Source organism: Balaenoptera acutorostrata, chromosome 14, assembly GCF_949987535.1.
Source record: "Balaenoptera acutorostrata chromosome 14, mBalAcu1.1, whole genome shotgun sequence".
Classification (NCBI taxonomy): Eukaryota; Metazoa; Chordata; class Mammalia; order Artiodactyla; family Balaenopteridae; genus Balaenoptera; species Balaenoptera acutorostrata.
The window spans coordinates 14,296,957-14,318,407 of record NC_080077.1 but is presented as its reverse complement, the minus strand read 5'-3'; the positions used below and the strand labels follow the sequence as shown (position 1 = coordinate 14,318,407).

General features: G+C 41.2%; 2 protein-coding genes across 15 annotated transcripts in view; one reads left to right on the top strand and one right to left on the bottom strand.

Annotated features, from left to right (window-relative positions):
- SYNE1 (spectrin repeat containing nuclear envelope protein 1) overlaps positions 1 to 21,451 on the bottom strand; it is a 463,872-nt gene that overhangs the window by 209,865 nt on the left and 232,556 nt on the right. For all 14 annotated transcript variants that reach the window (XM_057527516.1, XM_057527518.1, XM_057527519.1 and 11 more), the window contains 10 exons: positions 19,768 to 19,911; positions 19,287 to 19,442; positions 17,630 to 17,794; positions 15,931 to 16,103; positions 13,853 to 14,006; positions 10,987 to 11,130; positions 10,018 to 10,182; positions 1,235 to 1,552; positions 394 to 549; positions 68 to 238 (listed from right to left, as the gene is read on the bottom strand). In XM_057527516.1, coding sequence (XP_057383499.1) covers positions 68 to 238; positions 394 to 549; positions 1,235 to 1,552; positions 10,018 to 10,182; positions 10,987 to 11,130; positions 13,853 to 14,006; positions 15,931 to 16,103; positions 17,630 to 17,794; positions 19,287 to 19,442; positions 19,768 to 19,911 — 1,746 coding nt within the window. The remainder of the gene's footprint in view (positions 1 to 67; positions 239 to 393; positions 550 to 1,234; positions 1,553 to 10,017; positions 10,183 to 10,986; positions 11,131 to 13,852; positions 14,007 to 15,930; positions 16,104 to 17,629; positions 17,795 to 19,286; positions 19,443 to 19,767; positions 19,912 to 21,451) is intronic.
- LOC103013716 (vacuolar ATPase assembly integral membrane protein VMA21) lies at positions 1,909 to 2,528 on the top strand. Its single transcript, XM_007196864.2, has one exon. The coding sequence runs from the start codon at positions 1,963 to 1,965 to the stop codon at positions 2,266 to 2,268; it is 306 nt and encodes a 101-aa protein (XP_007196926.1). The 5' UTR covers positions 1,909 to 1,962; the 3' UTR covers positions 2,269 to 2,528.

The following is a 21,451-nucleotide window of genomic DNA, read 5'->3' as shown; positions in this document are numbered from 1 at the left end:
CGTGGAGACAGGAACAGCTTGTGAAAGAAGAAGCGTTGGGAGACAAACCTGATATTTGCATGCCTACCTCCAATGTCTTCATTTTTTTCCCCATCATCACTTTATCTACTTTATCAATTTTGGCAGCCACATTCTTGAAATTTTTGTGAGTAGAGCTGTACCAATCCGAATAGGAACTTAGAGATAATTCTGATTCCTCCAAGCTCTGGATCTCTTCCTCCAGGAATTGTATTTGTTCCTTTGAAAGAAGAAACACAATTGAACGGTGATTAAAGACCTGTGCCAGTGCCTTTCTTGCTAAACACGTATTATCTTCACTGGAAGTTAGCGAAAGGAAGAACATCTGGCTTGTGAAGTTTGCTGGCCTATGATGAGCAGGGGTGGCCCACTCACCAGCACTTGGAGGAGAAGGGCTTGGTATCTGGACGTCAGCTGGGTGGCCTGGCAGCCCATTCGGCTGCTCACGTGGCTCTCATCCAGGATCTCCTGTGCTCTGGCTCCCACTTCCTCAACTTCATCTCTGTACGCAGTGACTTCTTCATGCCACTTCTGAAATGACACAGTATTGGAGGGAAAGGTTCAATCTTACAGATTCTTGAGTAAGACAAATAAATATATCTTCTTACTAGAAAACGATTTCAGTGTATTGTTAGACTATACTTATCCTGTGATATAATTTTGAAAATACTTCACATAAAACCTTCATGAAAATGTAATTCCAGTAACATGATAAAAACTGTACACTTAATGAGTTTGAGTGCTTTTCTGTCTATATTACATATATTTTTATATCTTTTTGTTATACTTAGATAAATTTTAAAATAGATGAATAAGGAAAAGAAGTTCCAGAGGCCTAAGGATTATTTTGATCCTGTGCACTGAATCTATATAAAAATTAGAATAAAATTAATTTACAAGTATTATGTCAATGTAGTATATTAGAGCAATTTCAAATCAGAGCCATAAACAAATTATTGCGACACTAGCATTCATGTATCTTTACCAAGCAAGGTAATAAAGCTTGGGAAGAAAATATAAAATACTTCATTAAACTAGACTGCCTTAGGATTCTCATAAATAATTGCTGGTAAAAGAATGCTCCATTGTAATGTACATCAAATTTCTTTGCAAGCAGAAAGAGATTTTGCAAAAGCTAAACCTTGCACTAGAAGGAAACAAATTATGCAAGGCAACTGCTACTTTGACAAAGATGAGGAATTTACGTTAGTTGTACCTTTATCTGATGTAATTGTATCTCCTTGGCCGCCCGGTTAGACTGACGTCCACTTCTGAGACTCACTTTGTCCTCCATTGCTTTCAGCCACTCGTCTACTTGCTGAAACTTCTGTCCCATCAGTCTCAGTTTGTTGACTACGTTATTGAACTGAGTTCGGGTCTCGGACAGCCTCTGCTGGTAAGCCTGCCAGTTCTGCCGGAGAGACTCTAATGCCCGGTCCTCCGTCTGGGGGATGCCCGATGGTATCACTTCCTCTCTGGTGTGCAGCACTGAATGCAACAGGGCCTGCCCCTCTGCGCAGCGCACCTGGAGCTCCTGTAGGGGAAAGGTATGGTTGCCACACCTCACATTTTACACCCGTGTAGGTGATCATGTCTCACTCAAGCCAACTGTGCCCTTCACGTTGGCTTCAAGAAAGCTTCACGTTAGGAAAGAATGCTTTGGTTCCGACTTACACAAAAAAATATGTACCGAAAACTGAATACTGTCTCCCAAGTCAGGAGAAAGATTCTGAAATATTTCCAATTAAATTAATCAGAATGCACACATATACACACAAATACACACACTGAGAGAAATATTTTTCTCAGTCATCTTAGAAGCAATGTCTGAAATTTGGCTTTTCAGCCTACAGACAAAAAACACTGTGATTAAAGGGTTATTGTTTAGGCGCGGACGCCGAGCCCAGCCCGCCTCTGAGCACCTGCTGCGGGCGTGGCGACGCCATGGAGCGTTTTGATAAAGCGGCGCTGAACGCGGTGCAGCCGTGCGACTTCAGAAATGAAAGTTCATTAGCATCCACCCTGAAGACGCTCCTGTTCTTCACAGCTTTAATGATCACTGTACCTATTGGGTTATATTTCACGACTAAATCTTATGTTTTTGAAGGCGCCTTTGGGATGTCCAATAGGGACAGCTATTTTTATGCTGCTATTGTTGCAGTGGTCGCCGTCCACGTGGTGCTGGCCCTCTTTGTTTATGTGGCCTGGAATGAAGGCTCACGGCAGTGGCGTGAAGGCAAACAGGATTAAAGTGAACAACACCTTTTGATAGCATTAAATTGATTTTTTTTAAATGGTAAATGCGTCTGGGGTATTGATGATTTTAATAAAGTTGAAAGAACATGTTAAAATCAATCTTATGGAATCACGTTTGACTAGTGTAAATTTTGATCCTTCTAAAACAATGGTTTGTATCATCAGTTTTAACTGTATGAGCCTCTCGTTTGCAAATGAGAATTTGGAAAAGTTAAATTGATTACAAATAAATATGTGAAATTAGTTACACATTATTCTGGGAAGAATTTGATTACCTTACAACAAAACAGTATTTTATAGCATTTCGTCTTTTGGTTGGCTTTGAGTTTTACTCCTCTGGATATATTCAGATGTACATAGTGGAGCAAATCTAAACTTTATTTTTCGCTGGAACACTTTTCCTAACTATCATGAAAATACCAGGTCATTGGATTTGGGGTTGTAAATGCGTATTGGAAATTGCTTAAATTGTGGACACTGGAATTAATCTGAATGTCACTGAGAAATTTTGCATAAAGTGTAATCCCTCGTCAATAGAAATCTTTCATTACATTATTTCATGGGGAAACTAGGCTGAGTCACACCCATTCATGTAAAAGGACTGCGTTTATTGAAGAATGCAGACAGCAAAGCAAAGAGAGCTACCTGCCTAGGCACCCAGCCTACTCCCTAAAGGCCCCTTGCAGGCCAGCCTCCTGCTTTCAGACAAACTCTGTAACAATCTGCTCTGGTCATTCAACAATGAACTTAACGCTTTAATTACAAGGTTGTGTAAACTCCCTTTAAATTTTTTTCCTACTTTTTAATAATGTATATGAATGAATTTACATTTAAACGTGTTGATTTTTGCATACTTAGGGAGTGTAAAAAATCCTGAAAATAGATGATTTTTATCATCCAGGAAGTATTCTTGGAATTTCTAGTCTAGTCTTTTAAATCAGTGCCGTTATATCCCAGATACATCGATAGATATGTATCTAAGTTAGATAATCCTTGAGGTCCTTTCTGATAGAAAAAGACCCTGTGGTTTTACTTTCGTATCCTTGGTCTGTGTTCTTTCTAGCCACTTGGTACTTATTTGTGTGCAATCTAAAAACACACCCCCAAAAAGTGCATATTAAAACAGGAAGAAAATTTAAATTCCCTGTAATGTTGCTATCTGGAGATATCCACTATTTTGGTTTACATCCTGTGTGCATTTCTTAATGCTAGTTTGATACTAAAAGTTTGGTTTAAGTTCAAATTCTGCCAATTTTACCTGGCGGCTATTTGCATTTTTTCAGATGAGTGATTATTGGCCGTTTTCTTAAAAAGCACATTCTACCTTTACTCTTTTTTTTTTTAAATAGTAATAGCTTTCATTTATTGAGTCTTTTTTTTTAAGCATCTTTGTTGGAGTGTAGTTGCTTTGCAGTGGTGTGTTGGTTTCTGCTTTGTGGCAGGGTGAATCAGTTATACATGTGTCCCCATGTCTCTTCCCTCTTGCGTCTCCCTCCCTCCCGCCCTCCCTATCCCACCCCTCTGGGTGGTCGTAGGGCACCGAGCTGATCTCCCTGTGCTGTGCGGCTGCTTCCCGCTGGCTGCCTATTTTGCGTTTGGTAGTGTGTATGTGTCCGTGCCACTGTCTCACTTTGTCCCAGCTTGCCCTTCCCCCTCCCCGTATCCTCAAGTCCATTCTCTAGTAGGTTACTCTTTTAACTAGATATCTCATTGTACAAATTTCTTGTCATTGATAATCCCTAATACAATGGCCCTTGCTGTGAGTGTTTGCCATTACTGATTTTGTTTGTTCACCCCTACTTTTGATGTTGTGGAACTGGACTAAAGGAGTAGAGAGGTAGTTAGGCATAAAAGCAGAGAAGGCATTTGTGTTTATTTAATTGTTGAGAAGAAATAAAAGATGATTACTGTAGGACTATTTTTTATTCTTGCTTATAGTTAAATGTTATCTAGAGCTTAAATGTCTTAAGTAGTTATTCTAAATGTAAAATGTTTTCTTAAAAAGACTACAGTTTTGGTATAAAATTGTACAAATTTAATATGAAATTGTAGGTTACTCCCGATTGAGTCTAGTGTACTGTATGGTAGATTTCTAGATGGTCCCCTCTTTAGCTGCCTTGTTGTACTTAGAATTTGTCCACCTAATTTCTTTTTCTATAATGTCAAGGTTTTTCTTGTACTTTTGGGATCTTATGCTATTTGTAAAACGTTAATGTCCAGTGTTGGATTGTTTTGTTTGATTTCAGACATTTGCTGAGTAGATAACATGGGTGTGTTTCTGCAAGTATTTAAACCGGGGATTCATGCAAAAGCAGATGTAATTTCCACTTGGAAAAGGTACCCAGCATTTGAAAGTTAGAATCGGGTGCTAAGGTTGATGTTTGGGGTTATTACAATATAGACTTGTTTTCACACCAGTTAATATTTTCTTAGGGTTTTAACTGTTAACTGAGTAGTTTGCTGCTGTTGAAATAACATGGTATTTGACAAATAGATTTATTTTTCAAGATGTCTCAGTGATTTCCTCTTGTACAATGTATATACTTCAGGATGTATAGAAAGGAAAGCTACAATTGAGCCCTTATATAAATGTTATAAGGTAGGAATATGTTCACTGTTGTTTGAAAACTGATTGTAAGAATAACCTCAATTAGGGAGTGTAACTTGAAGTGTCAGTACGGGCTACTGATTTAACACATGACCTTCTTCACCTCACCTCCCATTTTGCCCCCCAGAATATAATCTTTATTCTCATTGTGCTAAAAAATGAAAAGTCTGCTGTAGAATGCATCTGATGTCATTAGCTCTTCAAGTGGATACCATTTTACATGTGACAGCAGAATTCAGTTTTGAATTGCTGAAGAAATTTAAACCCTCCATAAAAAAAGAAAAAAAACCAACCTGTGTTTCATGGGAATCTAACAGAAATATACTGTAAGATTATTTTCATCATAAAGATCTCATCAGCTTTGCCCAAAAAGCAACTGCTTGACTTGTTTGGTGTTTATTTTCTGTTTTTGTATAAATTTTATATATACAGCTAGAGTACCCAAGGAGACCAGTAAAAACAGTTAAACAGATAGGGTGTACCCAAGGAAAGATGAAAGCTGAAGGTACATGAGACAAAGAATTTATATCCTGTTTTAAATGTATCTAGTGTATATTTCTTGTCTCCAGGCAAGTTCATGTTTATTGTTTTATTTATGCTCAAGTGAAGTTGTAGATTGTTGGTAGGCCATTTTAGAAATGGGTTGTCTGTGGTACAAGTGGATTCACGCAGCCTCTGCTCTTCCATTTAAGATAGGGTTTGCAAGAGCTGGCCTGAAGCAGCACACTCACAACTTGACAAGATTTCTTTTTCCTTTTTGTAGGGGGAAGGGTCACCTGAGAAAATAAATTATTTTCAGGGACTTTGGGAACCTAACGGTAAATATTACATGTAACCTGTGATCAGATTAAGCCTTTATATATTCATTAAAGTACTCTGGAATTCCTCAACTTACCATCACTCCTGGCCACACTTTCCTTGCCTGTTTTGTTGCTACGTGTGCTTGAAAGTAATATCTGCGTTCCTTTGAAGATGTTCTATAGGTCATATTTGTCAGTTACAGACTAGTCTTCCTTTTTCTCAAGTTCAGTGAAATCTCACTGAACAGTAATAATAGCAATAGCTAACATCTGCACAGCACCTTACAGTTTGCAGAAAACGTTCACATTTTCTCGTTTTTTTTGCATAGTGAACCTGTTATGAGATTTCTCTTGACCTTGATGCTAAAAGTGTTAGAATCTTTGAAGTCGCTAGAGTCACTGAATATGCTGTAGTCTTGAATAGCACCCTGACAAGGGGCAGATTTTAGATGCGCTACCTTGAAAGCTGCGTGTAATTATCAAAATGGGGGGCTTGAGTTCTTTACCCACTTGAATCAGATTTACTTTTGTGAGTGATTTTTTCTAACTGTTATCTGGATGGATTTTGTATTCATTATATTCTAACCTGTAACTTGTATAAATTTACCGTCTGTTGTCATTAAAAAAGTGTTCGTAATTTAAAAAAAAAAAAAAAAAAAAGGGTTATTGTTTAATATAATAACCTAGGCTTTTTTTGGCTCCTAATCTGTTTAAAGAGCCTAAGGTTTCTTGCTTTGACATTGAATGGGATCAGTGCTACACGTGTGGCTGAGAAAAGAACAATGGACCTTGTTTTTGCTAAGGAGGGATCCTTTGCCAAAGATGTTCTAGGGAATGCGATGGCAAAGAGAAGTTGGCCCTGGAGGGTACAGGGCATACAAACCTGGAAGGCTGAATTATCACAGCTGCCCATCAGGTACTCCTAGGTACAAATACATTTCCCTCCACCAAAGCATAAGTCCCAGAAATTTACCCTACAAATTTAGTATGAACCAAGTCTTGAAGAGCATAAACTACTTTTTTTATAGAAAGAAAAACTCATATCCTTAAAGATGCTGGCAAAACGGTATTATACACTTGTGTTACTTGATCTCATCATCTAAAGTTGAAAGGGGCCAAGTCAAAACCTACCAAGAATGTTAGAAGTGCCAACATATTTAGTCAGAATACAATATTATTAAAAAATCTTTAATACCAATGAAATTGCTCATATCTGACCACTTTTACCTATAGAAATAGCAATCTTATATGGTTCAGACTATTGGATACATTTGTCCTCAGCTATGATATCACTCCAAGAATGTTGTAATGTGAATGTATTGTAAATGGAAGAGAAGAACAATTTATATGGTAAAATATTAATCAAAATGATGACAAACAGAAATTTTATTCCAAAATTCCTAAAAAATTTTAAAGGTAATTTTGTACAATCTCTTTCCTTAATTCAGGGTTTGGCAAACTTTTTCCATAAAGGGTTGGATAGTAAATATTTTAGGCTTTGTGGGCCACACAATCTCTGCTGCAAGTACTTAACTTAACTGCCTAACCTTGCCATTGTGGCGCCAAAGCAGCCATAGACGCTACATAGATGAACAGGTGTGGCTGTGTTCCAATAAAACCTTATTTAAAATACGGGTTCTGGGCTACAATCTACTGATCCTTGCCCTAATTAATCTCCTTTTTAAAAATTAATTAATTAACTTATTTATTTATTTATTTTTGGCTGCGTTGGGTCTTCATTGCGGTGCGCGGGCTTTCTCTAGTGGCGGCGAGCAGTGGCTACTCTTCGTTGCGGTGTGTGGGCTTCTCACTGCGGTGGCTTCTCTTGTTGCAGAGCATGGGTTGTAGGCACGCGGGCTCAGTAGTTGTGGCTTGCGGGCTCTAGAGCACAGGCTCAGTAGTTGTGACGCACGGACTTAGTTGCTCCATGGCATGTGGGATGTTCCCGGACCAGGGCCCGAACCTGTGTCCCCTGCATTGGCAGGCGGATTCTTAACCACTGAGCCACCAAGGAAGCCCCTAATCTTCTTAATATATCACCCTTTCCCTATTTTATAGCAGTTTTCACTATTCTACAAATCACTGCATTAGATAAATTCTTATATATATACCACATTTCAAGTACTTATTCTGAGGGGAAAATATAGTTAAATATTTTAAAAATCTATATGTTCTAAGACTCAAATTAAGCCTTCAGTAAATGCAAAATAATTTGTGAACATATTTCACACTGCTGGCAGATCCCCAGATGACTAAGCGAGCTGTAGGACATCAGGACCCTGAAGTAGTGCAGTTGGAATGTCACGTCTCCACCACCAATTTCTGCCTTAGTGTCTCCCCTCCCTTTTTAACATTTGTGGTGACTCAAAATAAGACAGTGTCAATAAGAATTAATACACAGTGAACTGAGAGGTTGGAGTTAGGTTTGGGTTTGGGCTACATTAATATTGACCAAAGTGAAACATTTTCTTCTGGAACAGGAGAAACACCTGCTGGTGACAAGTGACTTCTTGGCCCAGTTCCTATACAGAACTTGGAGAGCTTGGCATTTACTTGCCAAGAATGTCTGGAGTGAAGTGCTGGGAGAGGTTATAGCCAGAAAACAAAGTCCATTCCATTAAGATAAATTACAACAGCTAACCCTAGCAGACCAGGGTATGCTACTATTAAGAATAAAATGGATGAGATCCTTAAATAAGCTAATGAAACTATGACTCTTCAACTTCTGCTGTATATTTATTTCATGAATGGACTATTATTTAAATAAGATTTTTCTCCCATCTCATTTAATCCTTCCTCAGAACAACTCTGTGGAGAAAACTGAGTCAGAGACGTTTACCTCTGCCAAAGTCACCCAGGGTCAGTTCTCACCATAAGTCAGAGTCTAAACTTCCTAATCCCAACCGTGCACTCCCGCCATTACACAACACTCCCTGAGACCCACTGAAATAGCCAGAAATGTTATATGCCAGCGATGACCATCTCAGTCCTGCTTTTCCACCTTGTATGAGCTGTAGGTACATCTTGCCCAATCCTGAACCAATTCCGATAAGACCTGACAGTGTTCAGTAAGTTCCAACACAGAGCTGGTGGGACATGGAGCTGTCTTGCTGGCCTTTCTCTGTTCTCTACTCTGTGTGCCTGGTTTCCCCTTCTTGGGAACCCCCTGACCCCTACCTGTCTCTCCAGGTAAGATTTAAGGGGCTCTCTTTGATGCTCCCATAAGACCCCTAATAATAGAGTAGTTCTATTATCGTCCTTATCACATTGTTAGATAGATCATTACGACCTATCAATGGGTCTGCATTTCTTTAGAATGCAAGTTTCTTGCAGGCAAGAATAATATTTTAATCATCTTTACCTGCAGTAGCTAGCCAAGTGCAGTGTCTGCACTGCATTAGGTGTTCAGTAAATGTTGAATGAGTCAATGAATAAGTGGGTTAGGACCACTTTCCCCATGAGCTTTGCCATCTCTCCCTGAATCTCAGACTGCTTACCTGAGCACCAGTGCTTTTTCTAGCTCCTCGAATTCCTTCTTCTAGGTCTCTGTCCCTGGGCCTGTATCCTCAGCAATGTGGGAGATTTGGGTTAAAACCAGATGGCCTAAGATGGTGTCACCGATTTGACTTTGACAAGTGTCACGTGCTACTGACTCCTGCAGCTGTGTTCCACATCTAATTCAATCCTTTAGGGAGGAGCAGGCAGGTGGGCCAGTCAGTACCATAAGTGAGACCACTAGGCACTCCTGTCAGAGGCCACCTTAGTAACTTAACGCATTCCTCAAGTTCCAGCCCTGCTCAGTCTAAACTGCCTATCAAACGATCTCGACTAGCATACACTACCGAGGTCCCAAAATACTACAGATCAGACCTTACTAGGGTTTCACTTAATATATATCAGGGCTTCCCTGGTGGCGCAGTGGTTGAGAATCCGCCTGCCAATGCAGGGGACACGGGTTTGAGCCCTGGTCTGGGAAGATCCCACATGCCGCGGAGCAACTAGGCCCGTGAGCCACAACTACTGAGCCTGCGCGTCTGGAGCCTGTGCTCCGCAACAAGAGAGGCCGCGACAGTGAGAGGCCCGCGCACCGCGATGAAGAGTGGCCCCCGCTTGCCGCAACTGGAGAAAGCCCTCGCACAGAAACGAAGACCCAACACAGCCAAAAATAAATAAATAAATTTTAAAAACAAAAAAAACCATTAAAAAAAAAATATATATATATATATATATCAGCTGTTTATAGGATTTAAGGTCACAGTAACTTCCCACTGCTTAAAATAATGATTCCATATTCAGAATGAAAATTCCTTTGTTTTATGATGAAGTAGAATTTACCTGAAGATCCCGCAACGTTGTCTCGTGAGTGTGGGTATCACCTTCAAGAACTGAATATCGGTCAAGCTTTTCTCGCTCTTGCTCCAGCCAAGCTTCAAATGCCTTCAAGTCTCTCTGATACTCCTGGTGCAGGCGAACTAGCTTTTCAGACTTGGTTACTGCTTCCTATTATTAGCATGCAAGATGATTAAGATGGGAATACATTTCTACATGCAGTTTCAACGTACTGTAAGAATTCACTTTCGGAATTTTAGAAAAGCATGATTGTTAAATCATTAAAATATGAATGTTTCCTAGAAGAGTAAAACATTAAGATTTAGGCAAAAAATATAAAAAAATGTAATATTGGGAGTAAAAGGGGTCTTAAAGATCACTTTCTTGAATTATCTTCCTGATCTCTGAATTCCTTATGAAATGTCACATGGATATTCCAAAAAATGAATTAACTTTATTTGTCATAAAAATACATTTTTGCTGATGAAGAAAACTGAAATTCTTATATTGTGCCTTCAGTGAGGATTGGGACTCACTGTGGATTTAATTTTTCATGTACTTTGTCTAATAAAGTAAGGTGTGCTGAAAGTTCACAAAGAAATAAAAAAAGCACAGTATTATAAATATTATTGGTGATTATTTCCTGCTTTAGAAAATTTTCATCACCAGACATATTAAAGAACTTATGAGTCTTCCGTATGAAGCTGCCCCCAATTTTTCTACAGTAGGCACATTTCTAGGACTTTTTAATTGAGAATTATTTTCCTTCAGTAACTTTCATATCCTAACAATAGTTGAGGGTTTTTGTTTGGTTTTGCCATTGGGGTATTCAAAGTATTAAAATTCATTTTGCATTTTTTTGTTCTATCTGCTTTCACAAGGCTGTCATTGCCCCCAAATAAATGAGTCTTTAAATAAGCACAGCTCCAAACACTGCATTTTCAGTGGGTTTGCCTGGAACACGGTGAGCCATACCTTGGTCCGCTCTCTGATGTCTCTGTATCGTTCTTGCAGGTCCTGGAATTCTAACTGGGTGACATAGTGCTCTGTCATGCCAGCTCCTTTGACTTCAATGGTCTCCAGCAAGCTGCTGTGGCTCAGCACTTCTTCATTTAATAACTAGAGAACATTTTAAAAAAATAAAGGAATTGGTGCATATATAATCATATCAATGGTACTACTAAAATTAGGATATTTAAACTACATACTTGGCAAGTGATCTCAGGTTATCTATCTTCAGACAAATAGATAGATCACTCTATCCATCCATCTATATCTATATCTATACCTATATCTATATCTATATGAGTCGGGGGGTGTATTTGATATCTGGCCCAGAACTGTCTATGAGATACTGATTCCAGTTGACTTGGAAACCTCAAACTTAATTTGTCCAAAAATGGGCTCTTGAGCTCTACTCCATTCCCAGCCTTCCCCAGCCACCAATAAACCTCCTTCCCCTTCAGTCTTTTTTCAAACAGTAAATGCTACCATTCCCACCCAGCTGGTCAATTCAGACCACTGGAGTCACCCTTTCTCCCTCCATCCATGATGAAACCCTGTTAGTTCTATCTCTTCACTATATCCTGACATGTGTTCTCCTGTCTCCTGCAAACCCCCAGCCCCCGCTGCTATCACCTTTTACTTGGACTTTTGCAATATCCTGCTAGGCAGATTCCCTGCCCCCAGTTCCTGCCCAGTCCCTTCGTCCACACTCCACACAGCAGCTTGAGTGATAAAAGACTGTAAGATTCTAAAGGGAATCGTGTCACTCTCCAGCTTAAAACATTGATTATCTTCCCAAGGCCGTCAGGATCAAGTAGAAAATCCACAGGCTAGCATCCTCATGGCAATGCAGGATCTGGTCCCTGCCACCTCTGTCAGATCACCTGGCAGCACCCATCCATTTATTCTCGGCTCCAGCAACACCCAGCCTTTCTTCTAGCTCCCTTTTATCTGAGCCAGGTTCTCTCGATCCTCAGGGACATGCTGATTATTCCATCTGAAATGCTCTTTTCCCACCTCCTCCCCAGACTGATTTCTCTGCACTAAATTCCTTAGGGCATCATTTCCGTCTACTATTTCAGAGACGTCTTTCCAGTCTCTCCTCCCCCTCCCCCGACTCCAAGCAGTCCATAATTGCCCTGTCCCAATGACTCTCTCTCAAAATATGCAGTTTTTTCTTCAGGGCACTTATCACCAGTTATAATTATTTGTTTATTCATGCACTCTCGGATGAGTATAGGTGTCCCCTCCAGAATACAACCTTTGTCTGTTTTATTTACCTGGAATCGAGCACAATGCCTGCATGTAGCGAGTTCTCAGTAAATATTTATTGAATAGATGAATAATTAATAAAGCAATAGATCATTATAACAATACGATGGGTAGATAATTATGAGTAGATTAATTTTCAGATGCAAACACTCATGCAAACCCAGAAATGTTAAGTGATTTGGCATAGGTCACGTAAGGCCATTTAGTCATTCAAATAACTTTTACTCAGTATTTACTCTGTGTCAGACAGAGAGCCAAATGCATAGGATAAAAAGAAAATTAAGCATCTTTAACCACTGAAGGCGAGAGGTATGTAAACATACATTCTATAAAACTGATAAAGAGATATGAACAACAGAGAACAGAAGAACTAATTAAGCCTCGGGTGGTGGTGGTTTCATAGAAAAGATAGCTTCTGAACTAATTCAGAAAGGTAAGTAGAAGGTTGCCAGGTGCTGGGGCACAACTAAAGTATTCTGTGAAAAAGGGAGGAGATTCTGCAAAGGCATGGAATTGTTTAATTCCATTTAATGTGGCACATTCAGGAACTAGTGAGAAATACAGTAAGACTGGCACAAGGGTGGAAGGAGGGTGGGAGAGTGGGCAAAATGAGGCTGGCAAAGAGATTATTAAAATTCTTACAAACTAGAGGAGGGAGATTGGTATGATCCTGTAAACAGTGGAAAGCAACAGAACTCTCAGGCAGGAAAGAGAGACATTCACCTTCATATGAAGCTAACGGGAGATGGAGACAAGAGACGAGGTGAGCTGCTGCAATTTAGGAAAAGAAGGATGGATTAGAGTCAGGAGACACTTCTGAACTGGAATCAGCAAGACCTACTGCCTAATTCAAAGCGGGGGTAAGAAAGAAGGAGGTGGGAAAACGAGGTTCCCAGTTTCGGGTATTCAGTGTGGGGTGACACAAAAGAACTGACACTGAGAATATAGGAGAGTGAAGGATTTGGGGTAGAAGATAATAAGTACTGTTTAGGACACAATAAGTTTTAGGTAGAATAGGCCATCCAATGAATATGCCCTGGATGAATAAAACAAAGGTTTCCAAAATGTTATGTGTGAATACTAATATCAGCAAAAAAGAGGTTTAAGAACATACCTCCAGTACCTATCTATCTATCTATCTACCTACCATCGATCTATCCATCTATTAAATAATCTTTACATGTAGTACTGTACTAATATAAGCATTATGAAAAATACACAAAAGTAGAAATATAAAAGGATGTGATAGAAAAGAAAGTACTTTTACTTCCGAATGACGAGCAGGCTGAAGATATGAAAGGCTATTACAAGTTGCCAAATTTTAAATATATCATAAAACATGCGTCTATGAGGTTTTCCTGGAAGAGGACATTTTCACTCACTAACAAAAATAGCCACAAACAGAAGTTTAGGTTAAGAAGCCATTAGAAATTATAGTAAACCCCTCAAATAGAGTTTGCCTATGTGGACAGCCCTAGGATTCAGGTGAGCACATTTCTGTACAGCTATGGCAATTCTGAAGCACCTGTCAGAAAACAAATGGAATCTGAAATCCAGGTCCCACCTTGGCTTTCCCGAGAGCGGCTGTTTTCTCCCGCACTTCTGCACACGGCCTTTCGGATTCGTTTAGGCTGGCCTCCACGCTGTCCATCCAGCTGGAAAACTGTCGAACATCGTCCTGATAACTTGTCCACTTAGAAAGAGCTCCTTCAAGTTGACTGAAAGGTAATTGAAAGGACAGTAATCTACACGGAGAAGCCATGTACATCCAATCTGTCTGACCTCTATCACTGTGTTGGTTCTGTCTACTCCCCCAGCAGGAAGCCCATAGATCAGGACGGGGCAGGCTTGAGAGGGGCTGCTGTGGCTTATCAAATCCGAGTCTGGGTCCCTGGCAAGCACAGCCTTGAGAAGCAAGGGCCAGTGAAGTCCAGGCCAACGGGTGGAGAAGAGGCACTGGATATAAAACCTGGAGTCAGGTTTTTTTGTTTTTTTTTTAGAACAGACATGATCAGTTTAATGAATTATAAAGCAAGTACCTGCATAAACACCACCCAGAACGCCTGATGCCCCCATGCAGTCCACAGTGCTGGCTCCCCTTGGACCCCAACACCCACACACTGGGCATCACAGGCCCCAGGCACCTCCTGCTCCCCAGATTTACGAGGACTCGGAGACCAGGGATGAGGGCAGCACACTGGCTTTGGAACCTCACATCTCCCATCAGTGTAACCCCAGGCTTGACTGCAACTCCTGTTCTGGTGAGTTGAAGGAACAGAAAACACACGCGTTTCCCCTTTCTGAGACGGGGGTTTCTGTACCAGACTCCCCCGGCCGAGTCTTGGCTGGGGGGTGAGGGGTGTCCCCAGCGAAAGTCCAAGAGAAATGTGCCTTCCCTGCATCCCTGCTAAAAATAACCTCAAGCAGCACTGCTGCCACCGAGCAGCAGGAAGGACGGAGAGATGCCCTGAGCGAGGCTTTCCAGAGCCAAGACTCAGGGCAGAAAGAGAAGCAATATTTAACTCCATCAAGTTGAGTAGGACATCCAGAGGAGAGAAAAAAAAGTAATAAAAGAAGGAAGGAAGACCCGAACAAGAACAAGCATAGTCACTATCTTGCATGAGATTTAAAAATCAGAAAATCACAAATGATATAGGCTAACATTTCCTGAATTGGTATAATTACTAAAACCTGATGATTTCTCTTACTGATAAATTAAGCACTTCCTTCTCTCAATACAGATGTTACATGTTTAACTCTGTTAATCATTTGTGTCTAATTTTACTAACATGCTTGAGTCCTTCTGTAGCAGACACACTGCGCTACACCCTCCATCCAGACCCCTGCACTACGCTGCCAACCGGTCCTCCAAAGGCCAACTCCCTGCCCTCTTGGCCTGAGGGCATCCTTTGGTCCCTGGTGCCCTCTCAGCTTGAGGGCACTGTAGGCAAGAAATGCCAGGGATTGTCGTCCCCTGGAGGCAATCCTCGACTGCCTGCCTGACTCATGGCAGTTTGTTTACAAACGTTCCAGCTCCCCTGCTCTCCATGGGTAATTCCCAGACACGCTCTATCTACACTGGCTCCCAGCAACGCCTGCTGGGAGTAAGCTCCAGCTGCCCATGTTACTGGCTGCCCTCCCTTTCTCACGTGTTGTTCCCACCACCTACTGGTGTTTTCTGGGGCTACTTCCCAAGTAAACTGATTGGTTTTCACTAATATATCTTCACACGATTAAACATGTATTTATCTTTTGACTTTTTAAGCAGTGAACATCAACACAAAGAAACATGTAGTTATATGAAAACACATAGTATTGCAGGTCAACCTAAATGAAAGATCGCACCTGCCAGTTTCTTTTGTTCCAAGAAGAAAAAAGAGAAGGAAGGAAGGAGGGAGGGAAGCAGGAAGGAAGAAAGGGAGGAAAAAATAACGGAGCAGGGCAAGAGAGAGAAAGAGATTGGGACCGAGGGGCGGGGGGGGAGAGAGGGAGAGAGGGAGAGGGAGAGAGAGAGAGAGAGAGAGAGAGAGAGAGAGAGAGAGAGAGAGAGAGAGAAAGGGAGAACCCCGGGACAGTCTGTTACTGAGCTATCCTGTAGATCTTTTAGCAGTGACTTCACAGCAGCCCTTCAGCTTCACTAACCTTTTACAATGAATCGCTGCAGACAAAAGGGACGCCCACATATCCTTCACACTCTGCAGCTGCTGCTGAATGGCAGGAATGCCTTCCGCAGAGGTATTCTGAAGGACAGATTCCCCTCTGGTCACTATCATTTTCATCTGGATCTCTTTTTCCTGTTTCACTGATAATAGAGCCTGTAAAAGCACATACGGAAGTCCTTTGTCATTTGCTTATTTAACATTCCTAGCTTGAAATATTTCAGAGTCCCTGCGGATAGCAGATGATCTGCAGTTGGGTTGAGCCCCGGTTCTCTCAGGCTCATCAGGTGGAGGATGGGAGAGTCACTTGCTGGTGGTGCCAGTAACCAGTCACCAGCCTGAGTGGCCTTGGCCTTTCAGGTCATTATTATTCTCTGAATAATCCCTAATTTCCACCGAAGTTTAATTTTACTGTTTTTTAATAAGAGAAAAATAGATGACAATAGGATTCCTGAATTCTCAAAGGTCACTGGATGAAGAGCTCTATAAAGGTTAAGGTCTCTCATACAACAAACTGAAAGAAATAGCTTAATTCATATTATATATTAATTTATATATTTCAAGTTCTTCACAAGCACTATTCTTTTGCTATATAAGAAGGATCTTTGAATTCAAAGTTATAAAACTGGTGTTTATCACCTAAAAGGTAAAGTTGCATCTCTCTCTCTTATCTGGACCTTGCCAACCTCTACAGATTCAGTTTCAGCCAGTCATGGCCATCAGCTTTTGCTGCAGCAGGAAAGAACTGCTAGTAACGTCTCACACACCATGCTGTTGGCTTTCTTCAGCTTTTGCTCTTCTGGTCCCACTCTGAAATCTCCGCTGAGGTATCAGGCTTTCTGAGAAACCTGCCTCAACTCTCAACCCAATGCCCCTTGCCCAGCTCCGCTCCTCTGTGTGTCCACAACACCGTAATTATTATTACTGTCTTCTGTGTTTCAGCCTCCAGCCTCAGACAATTAAATCCTTGAGGGCAATGACCATATTTTATTCATTTTTGAATCTTTGGTATCAAGACAGAGTGCCAGTCTCCCAGAAGACACCAGTGTATAAATGACAGGTGAATGAATGCAGAATGATTGCTTTATCACAAACGTAAACTAACACAGAACTAATATCTTGTGATGGGAGAAGAACGGACTAACTGATACAGGCAGGCAAGTGAGTTGAACAAGATGGGAAAGGTTTTGCCCGATAAAATGTTTCAACCAAGTATTTCTGAGAATAAATGTGCCTGTGATGTAATTTGAAACTAGCCTCTTAACTGGCTATATCAAGCAAGTAACCATTTGGGGGTTGTTATTTTTTATTAAAAAAAATTTTTTTTTAATTTTAATTTTTTTGGCCACGCCGTGCGGCTTGCGGGACCTTATTCCCCCAACCAGGGATTGAACCCACGCCCTCGGCAGTGAAAGCACAGAGTCCTAACCACTGAACTGCCAGGAAATTTCCTTATTTTATTTTAATTGTTGTGAAGTATTTATGACTGAGTATATCTGAGCTCAATCGATTCAGGAGTGCTTAGGCAAAGCCTCCCTATGCAAACAGGATCATATCCACGGAGCATTCTTGGATTTCTCGTGGACAGAGTGTGACATTATCATACCAGACAGACGGAGACTCGAGAACTTTTGAGAAAAACAAATTCTGTAAATTAGAGACATTTCTCGTAAAAGGCACACCTCAAGCTTGAGCATCCTGCTGTCCAGCACGCTCTTGTCAGAGGTCGGGTGGCAGTAAGAATCCAGCATGTGGACCGCATCTGTCATCCAGTCTTGCAGGTCTTTAATCCCGAGGGAGAACTGATTGTGTTCCGCAACAATTCTGTCCAGTCTTGACACTTTCTCCTGGAAATGACAGAAATCGTTTTCCAGCTGTCCCTTCCACAGAGACTTCACACCCTGAAGCTACTCAGATTGTAAAGCTAACCCTTTGCTCCAAACAACTGCGATCAGCCATAGGTCCATATGCTCAGATACGATGCAAGGCTGTATGAATCTATGAGATGTGAAGTAGCTTTCTAAAGAGTAAAACTATGAGAATAATTGGGTCAAGAAGCAGAAAGATTACAGTGACAATTTAGTGCCCCTCAGCTTACTCGCTACACTTCTTTACGACAATTGGGATATTTTTCAGAAATTTCATTAATGTCTTCCTCACACCTTGTCTGGGAAGCCCACTGAAGTAGTTTCTGCTCGCACATGATCACATTTGGCTCTACTGATACCACATACCCACGTGACCTACATTGTAGCCAGTTCTAAAAAAACAATTATCTGAGATTCTGTAATATCCCTAAATTGGGACCATAAATGGTGGTTTTATTTGTTAATTAAAGCTTATATCCAACGGTGAAGATTTTATGAATATAATTTTCAGTTCTTAAAGCATTTGAGTATCTATTGATTTTTTGGTATCTAAATAAATACAAAGGAATATGGCCTTAATTTATTCTAATTTCAGATATGTGCCAGATTTTCTAAAGACAAAAAAAGTAAAAATCATTGGTGTAAACACAGACTCTTTTACTCCAGCACCTATACTATTTGGCTGTCTCAATGATGTTGTATTGGGGATGCAAACAGCAGGCCAGGAGTAAGCCCACACTAAAACAGGCAAAGCCAAGTTACAGCAGGTTCCCTACATTCTCAGATCTGAAATACAAAAGGGAAATATAGGGAACAAATGTTACAAGGCCATAAAGCTCAAGGTAGGCTGGCCCTACAAAGTTCAAGATGGGTCTGCTGAAGGCTCTAAGTGAGGTCACTGTGGGATCCCATTTACTTTTTTCTAAGCTGTTAGAAAAGCGCTTTAATCAGTTATAGGAACCATTGCCAATTTTGAGCTCTGCTCTAGAATCTGAACTGAAACTCTCAATCAACACATCTTTGACTACTATGTAATGAATATAAAGAATTGAGACAAACGGAAAAAAATGATCCCACACTCACTCTATTTAGTCCTCTAAATAAATTTAAACTGCTTTGAATTCCTCTTTTTCTAAATTTAATCTGCGTATCTTTAGACACAATACTCTGAATTCTGCCTTATGTTTATGCTTTGAGTCTTCAAAATAAAAGCTCTGGGGAACATACCACTTCAGGATTCAAGGGAATATTCTGTGCAATCATAGAGATGGGAAGTCTCTTCGATGTCTGAAACCTCCTTTGCTCTTTTCAGACAAGCATGTGGAGATGATGTAGCACAAATGTTTGGCTGGGCTTGCAAGGCTAGGGAGAGCACTTACACGCCTCAGCCCTGCCCCGGGGCCCCGGGCTCCCGGGCCCCAGCTCTGCGACCTGGGGCCCACGCTCACACACAGCACATGGCAGGCGTTACCTTTGTTAAATTGCTTAGAGCTAGATACTGAGAAGACAGCTGTGACACTCGGTGCATAAAGCTCCTGCTGGCCGCTTGGCCCTCCCACAGCTGCTGAGCTTTCTCTTTCAGCCTGTGGAGCTGAGGCTCGTAGCAGTTTATTTCCTCAAGGACAGACTGAAAAGCACAAGCAAGTCACTATTAAGAGGCTGGGGAAGAGCACATCGCAGACAAAGCTTCGGCCCCAAGACCGAGGAAACAAACACGGGCGAGTCGTAGGTGTGCCCCGAAGGCGCGTTATTATTTCCAAGCTACACACAGTGTGGACTACAGGACCGGACAAATCACACCTCAAAGGAAAGCTGGAAAACAGGACCTCTGAAATCGGGGACGGGTGCGCTCTATCTCAGGACAGCAAAATCTAACTCCGGGGTGCTCACATGCCTCTGATCTGAATGCGTGGTAGATGGGGGATGGCCAGACGGGCTGAGGGGCTGATCACCTGCAGCTTTTGCTGTTCCCGCCTCTTGGCCGGCAGATCATACAGGCGATTGCTGCTTTCATGCACCATCTTCTCGGTTTTACTCAGCCAGTCCTGTACAGGCTCAGCACTTACTTCAAAGTCCTTCATTTGGATCTTTAGATTCTATGAGGTTTTAGATAGTGTTAGGGACCAAAAAAAAAAAAACAAAACAAAATGTTAATAGCAAGTCCAGAGTCTTCACTTGGCATTCAAAGCCCACCCCAACCAGACCTCCTCACCCATCTCCCCTTCTTTTCCTGTTCCCAATGTCTGGAACTTTCTATCCTTCACACCTTGGTACCCGGATAATTTGTGAACAACCCTTTAGAGGTTTTTAAGTTCTACTTTTTAATAAATGAATGTTTCCCTCATGATCCAGCCCACCTCAGAGTTCACACACGTCCCCTTCTCACGTCCCCTTGTCACATTTGTTGTTTACGCCAGTCACTGCATACTTTATCATGGACTGGGCTGGATTGTGAGTTTTCATCTCATGCCAGCAAGCCTGTCTACAGGCAGATTACAAACTCCATGAGGGGAGGGCTGTGTCTGACACTTCCTGGGACACATCATGGTACCTTGCAGGAATAGAAATAAGTCCTCACAAATATTTTGTTGAGTTTGATTAATGGTGAAACAAGAAATAGCATATGGTTGATATGCTTATTATGTTTTTAATAAACAATTTGCTTATTCTGATTTATAAAGATACAAGAAACAAGAAATAGCATTCTGTGTTTACTACGTAAGAATGTTGTCACCACTTTCACTGATCATTTGTAGCTGTCGTACGTATTTGATAAAGTTTTATGTGGTACCATCTCGCCTTAGCCAAGGTGTTTCTAGCCACATTCTATTATTTATAAAAATGCCAGACGGAAGTGAATTTGAAATTGATGTTACCACGAGAACCCACTAAAGGATTTTAAATTTAAGTTTAAATCAGAGCTTTGCGTAGAATTGTCAAAGAGCAAATCCACAAAGGTTAGCTTAAAAATCTATGTGGCAAGAACTGCAGGAGGCTGGGAGAATGGCTCAAGGTTCCATATGTACCCGATCCGGTGTCTACAGTGTGGGGACAGTCATGCTGCCATAGTCACCTCTTAGGGAGACGGTAGCTGGGAATGCTTTGGAAAATTAAAAGTGCTTCACAAATGTAAGATACCAGGATAACTCCTGGAGTAGTCTACTAAAATTTAAGCTTCACGAGGGCAGGAGTTCTATTCTGTTTTATTCTTTGCTGTATCTCCAGAGCTTAAAATAGTCCTTGGCAAATGGAAGACGTTCAGCAAATATTTGTTGAATAATTAAATAAATTTATAAATTCAAGGTGTTCCCATTTTCCTGCCACTGGAGTCTCATGGGGCCACTACAGGAGAAACTGGGGACCATGATCAGGAATTAGTGCTGCAAAGACACGGGACTGAGGAGCAGAGCAGTAGGGGCTCAGAGATCTACTGTAAAAAGCTTGGGTTCCTTATCCAAGGAGTGAAGTCAGAGGGCCTGAGCAAGGGGCCTGGGGCACAGGAATAAAGACAGCTTGATACTAAGTCAAACAATTCCTAATGTTCCTCAGATGTTTCCTGTCCTTGGGGGTGTACAGGCCTCCCGCCAAATGTTCACTCTGCATAATTTTCCTATTATTTCTCCAGTGGCTTCAGCG

Coding starts and splice junctions, on each gene's coding strand:
- LOC103013716 (XM_007196864.2), top strand. CDS start 1,963: ATGGAGCGTTTTGATAAAGCGGCGCTGAACGCGGTGCAGCCGTGCGAC.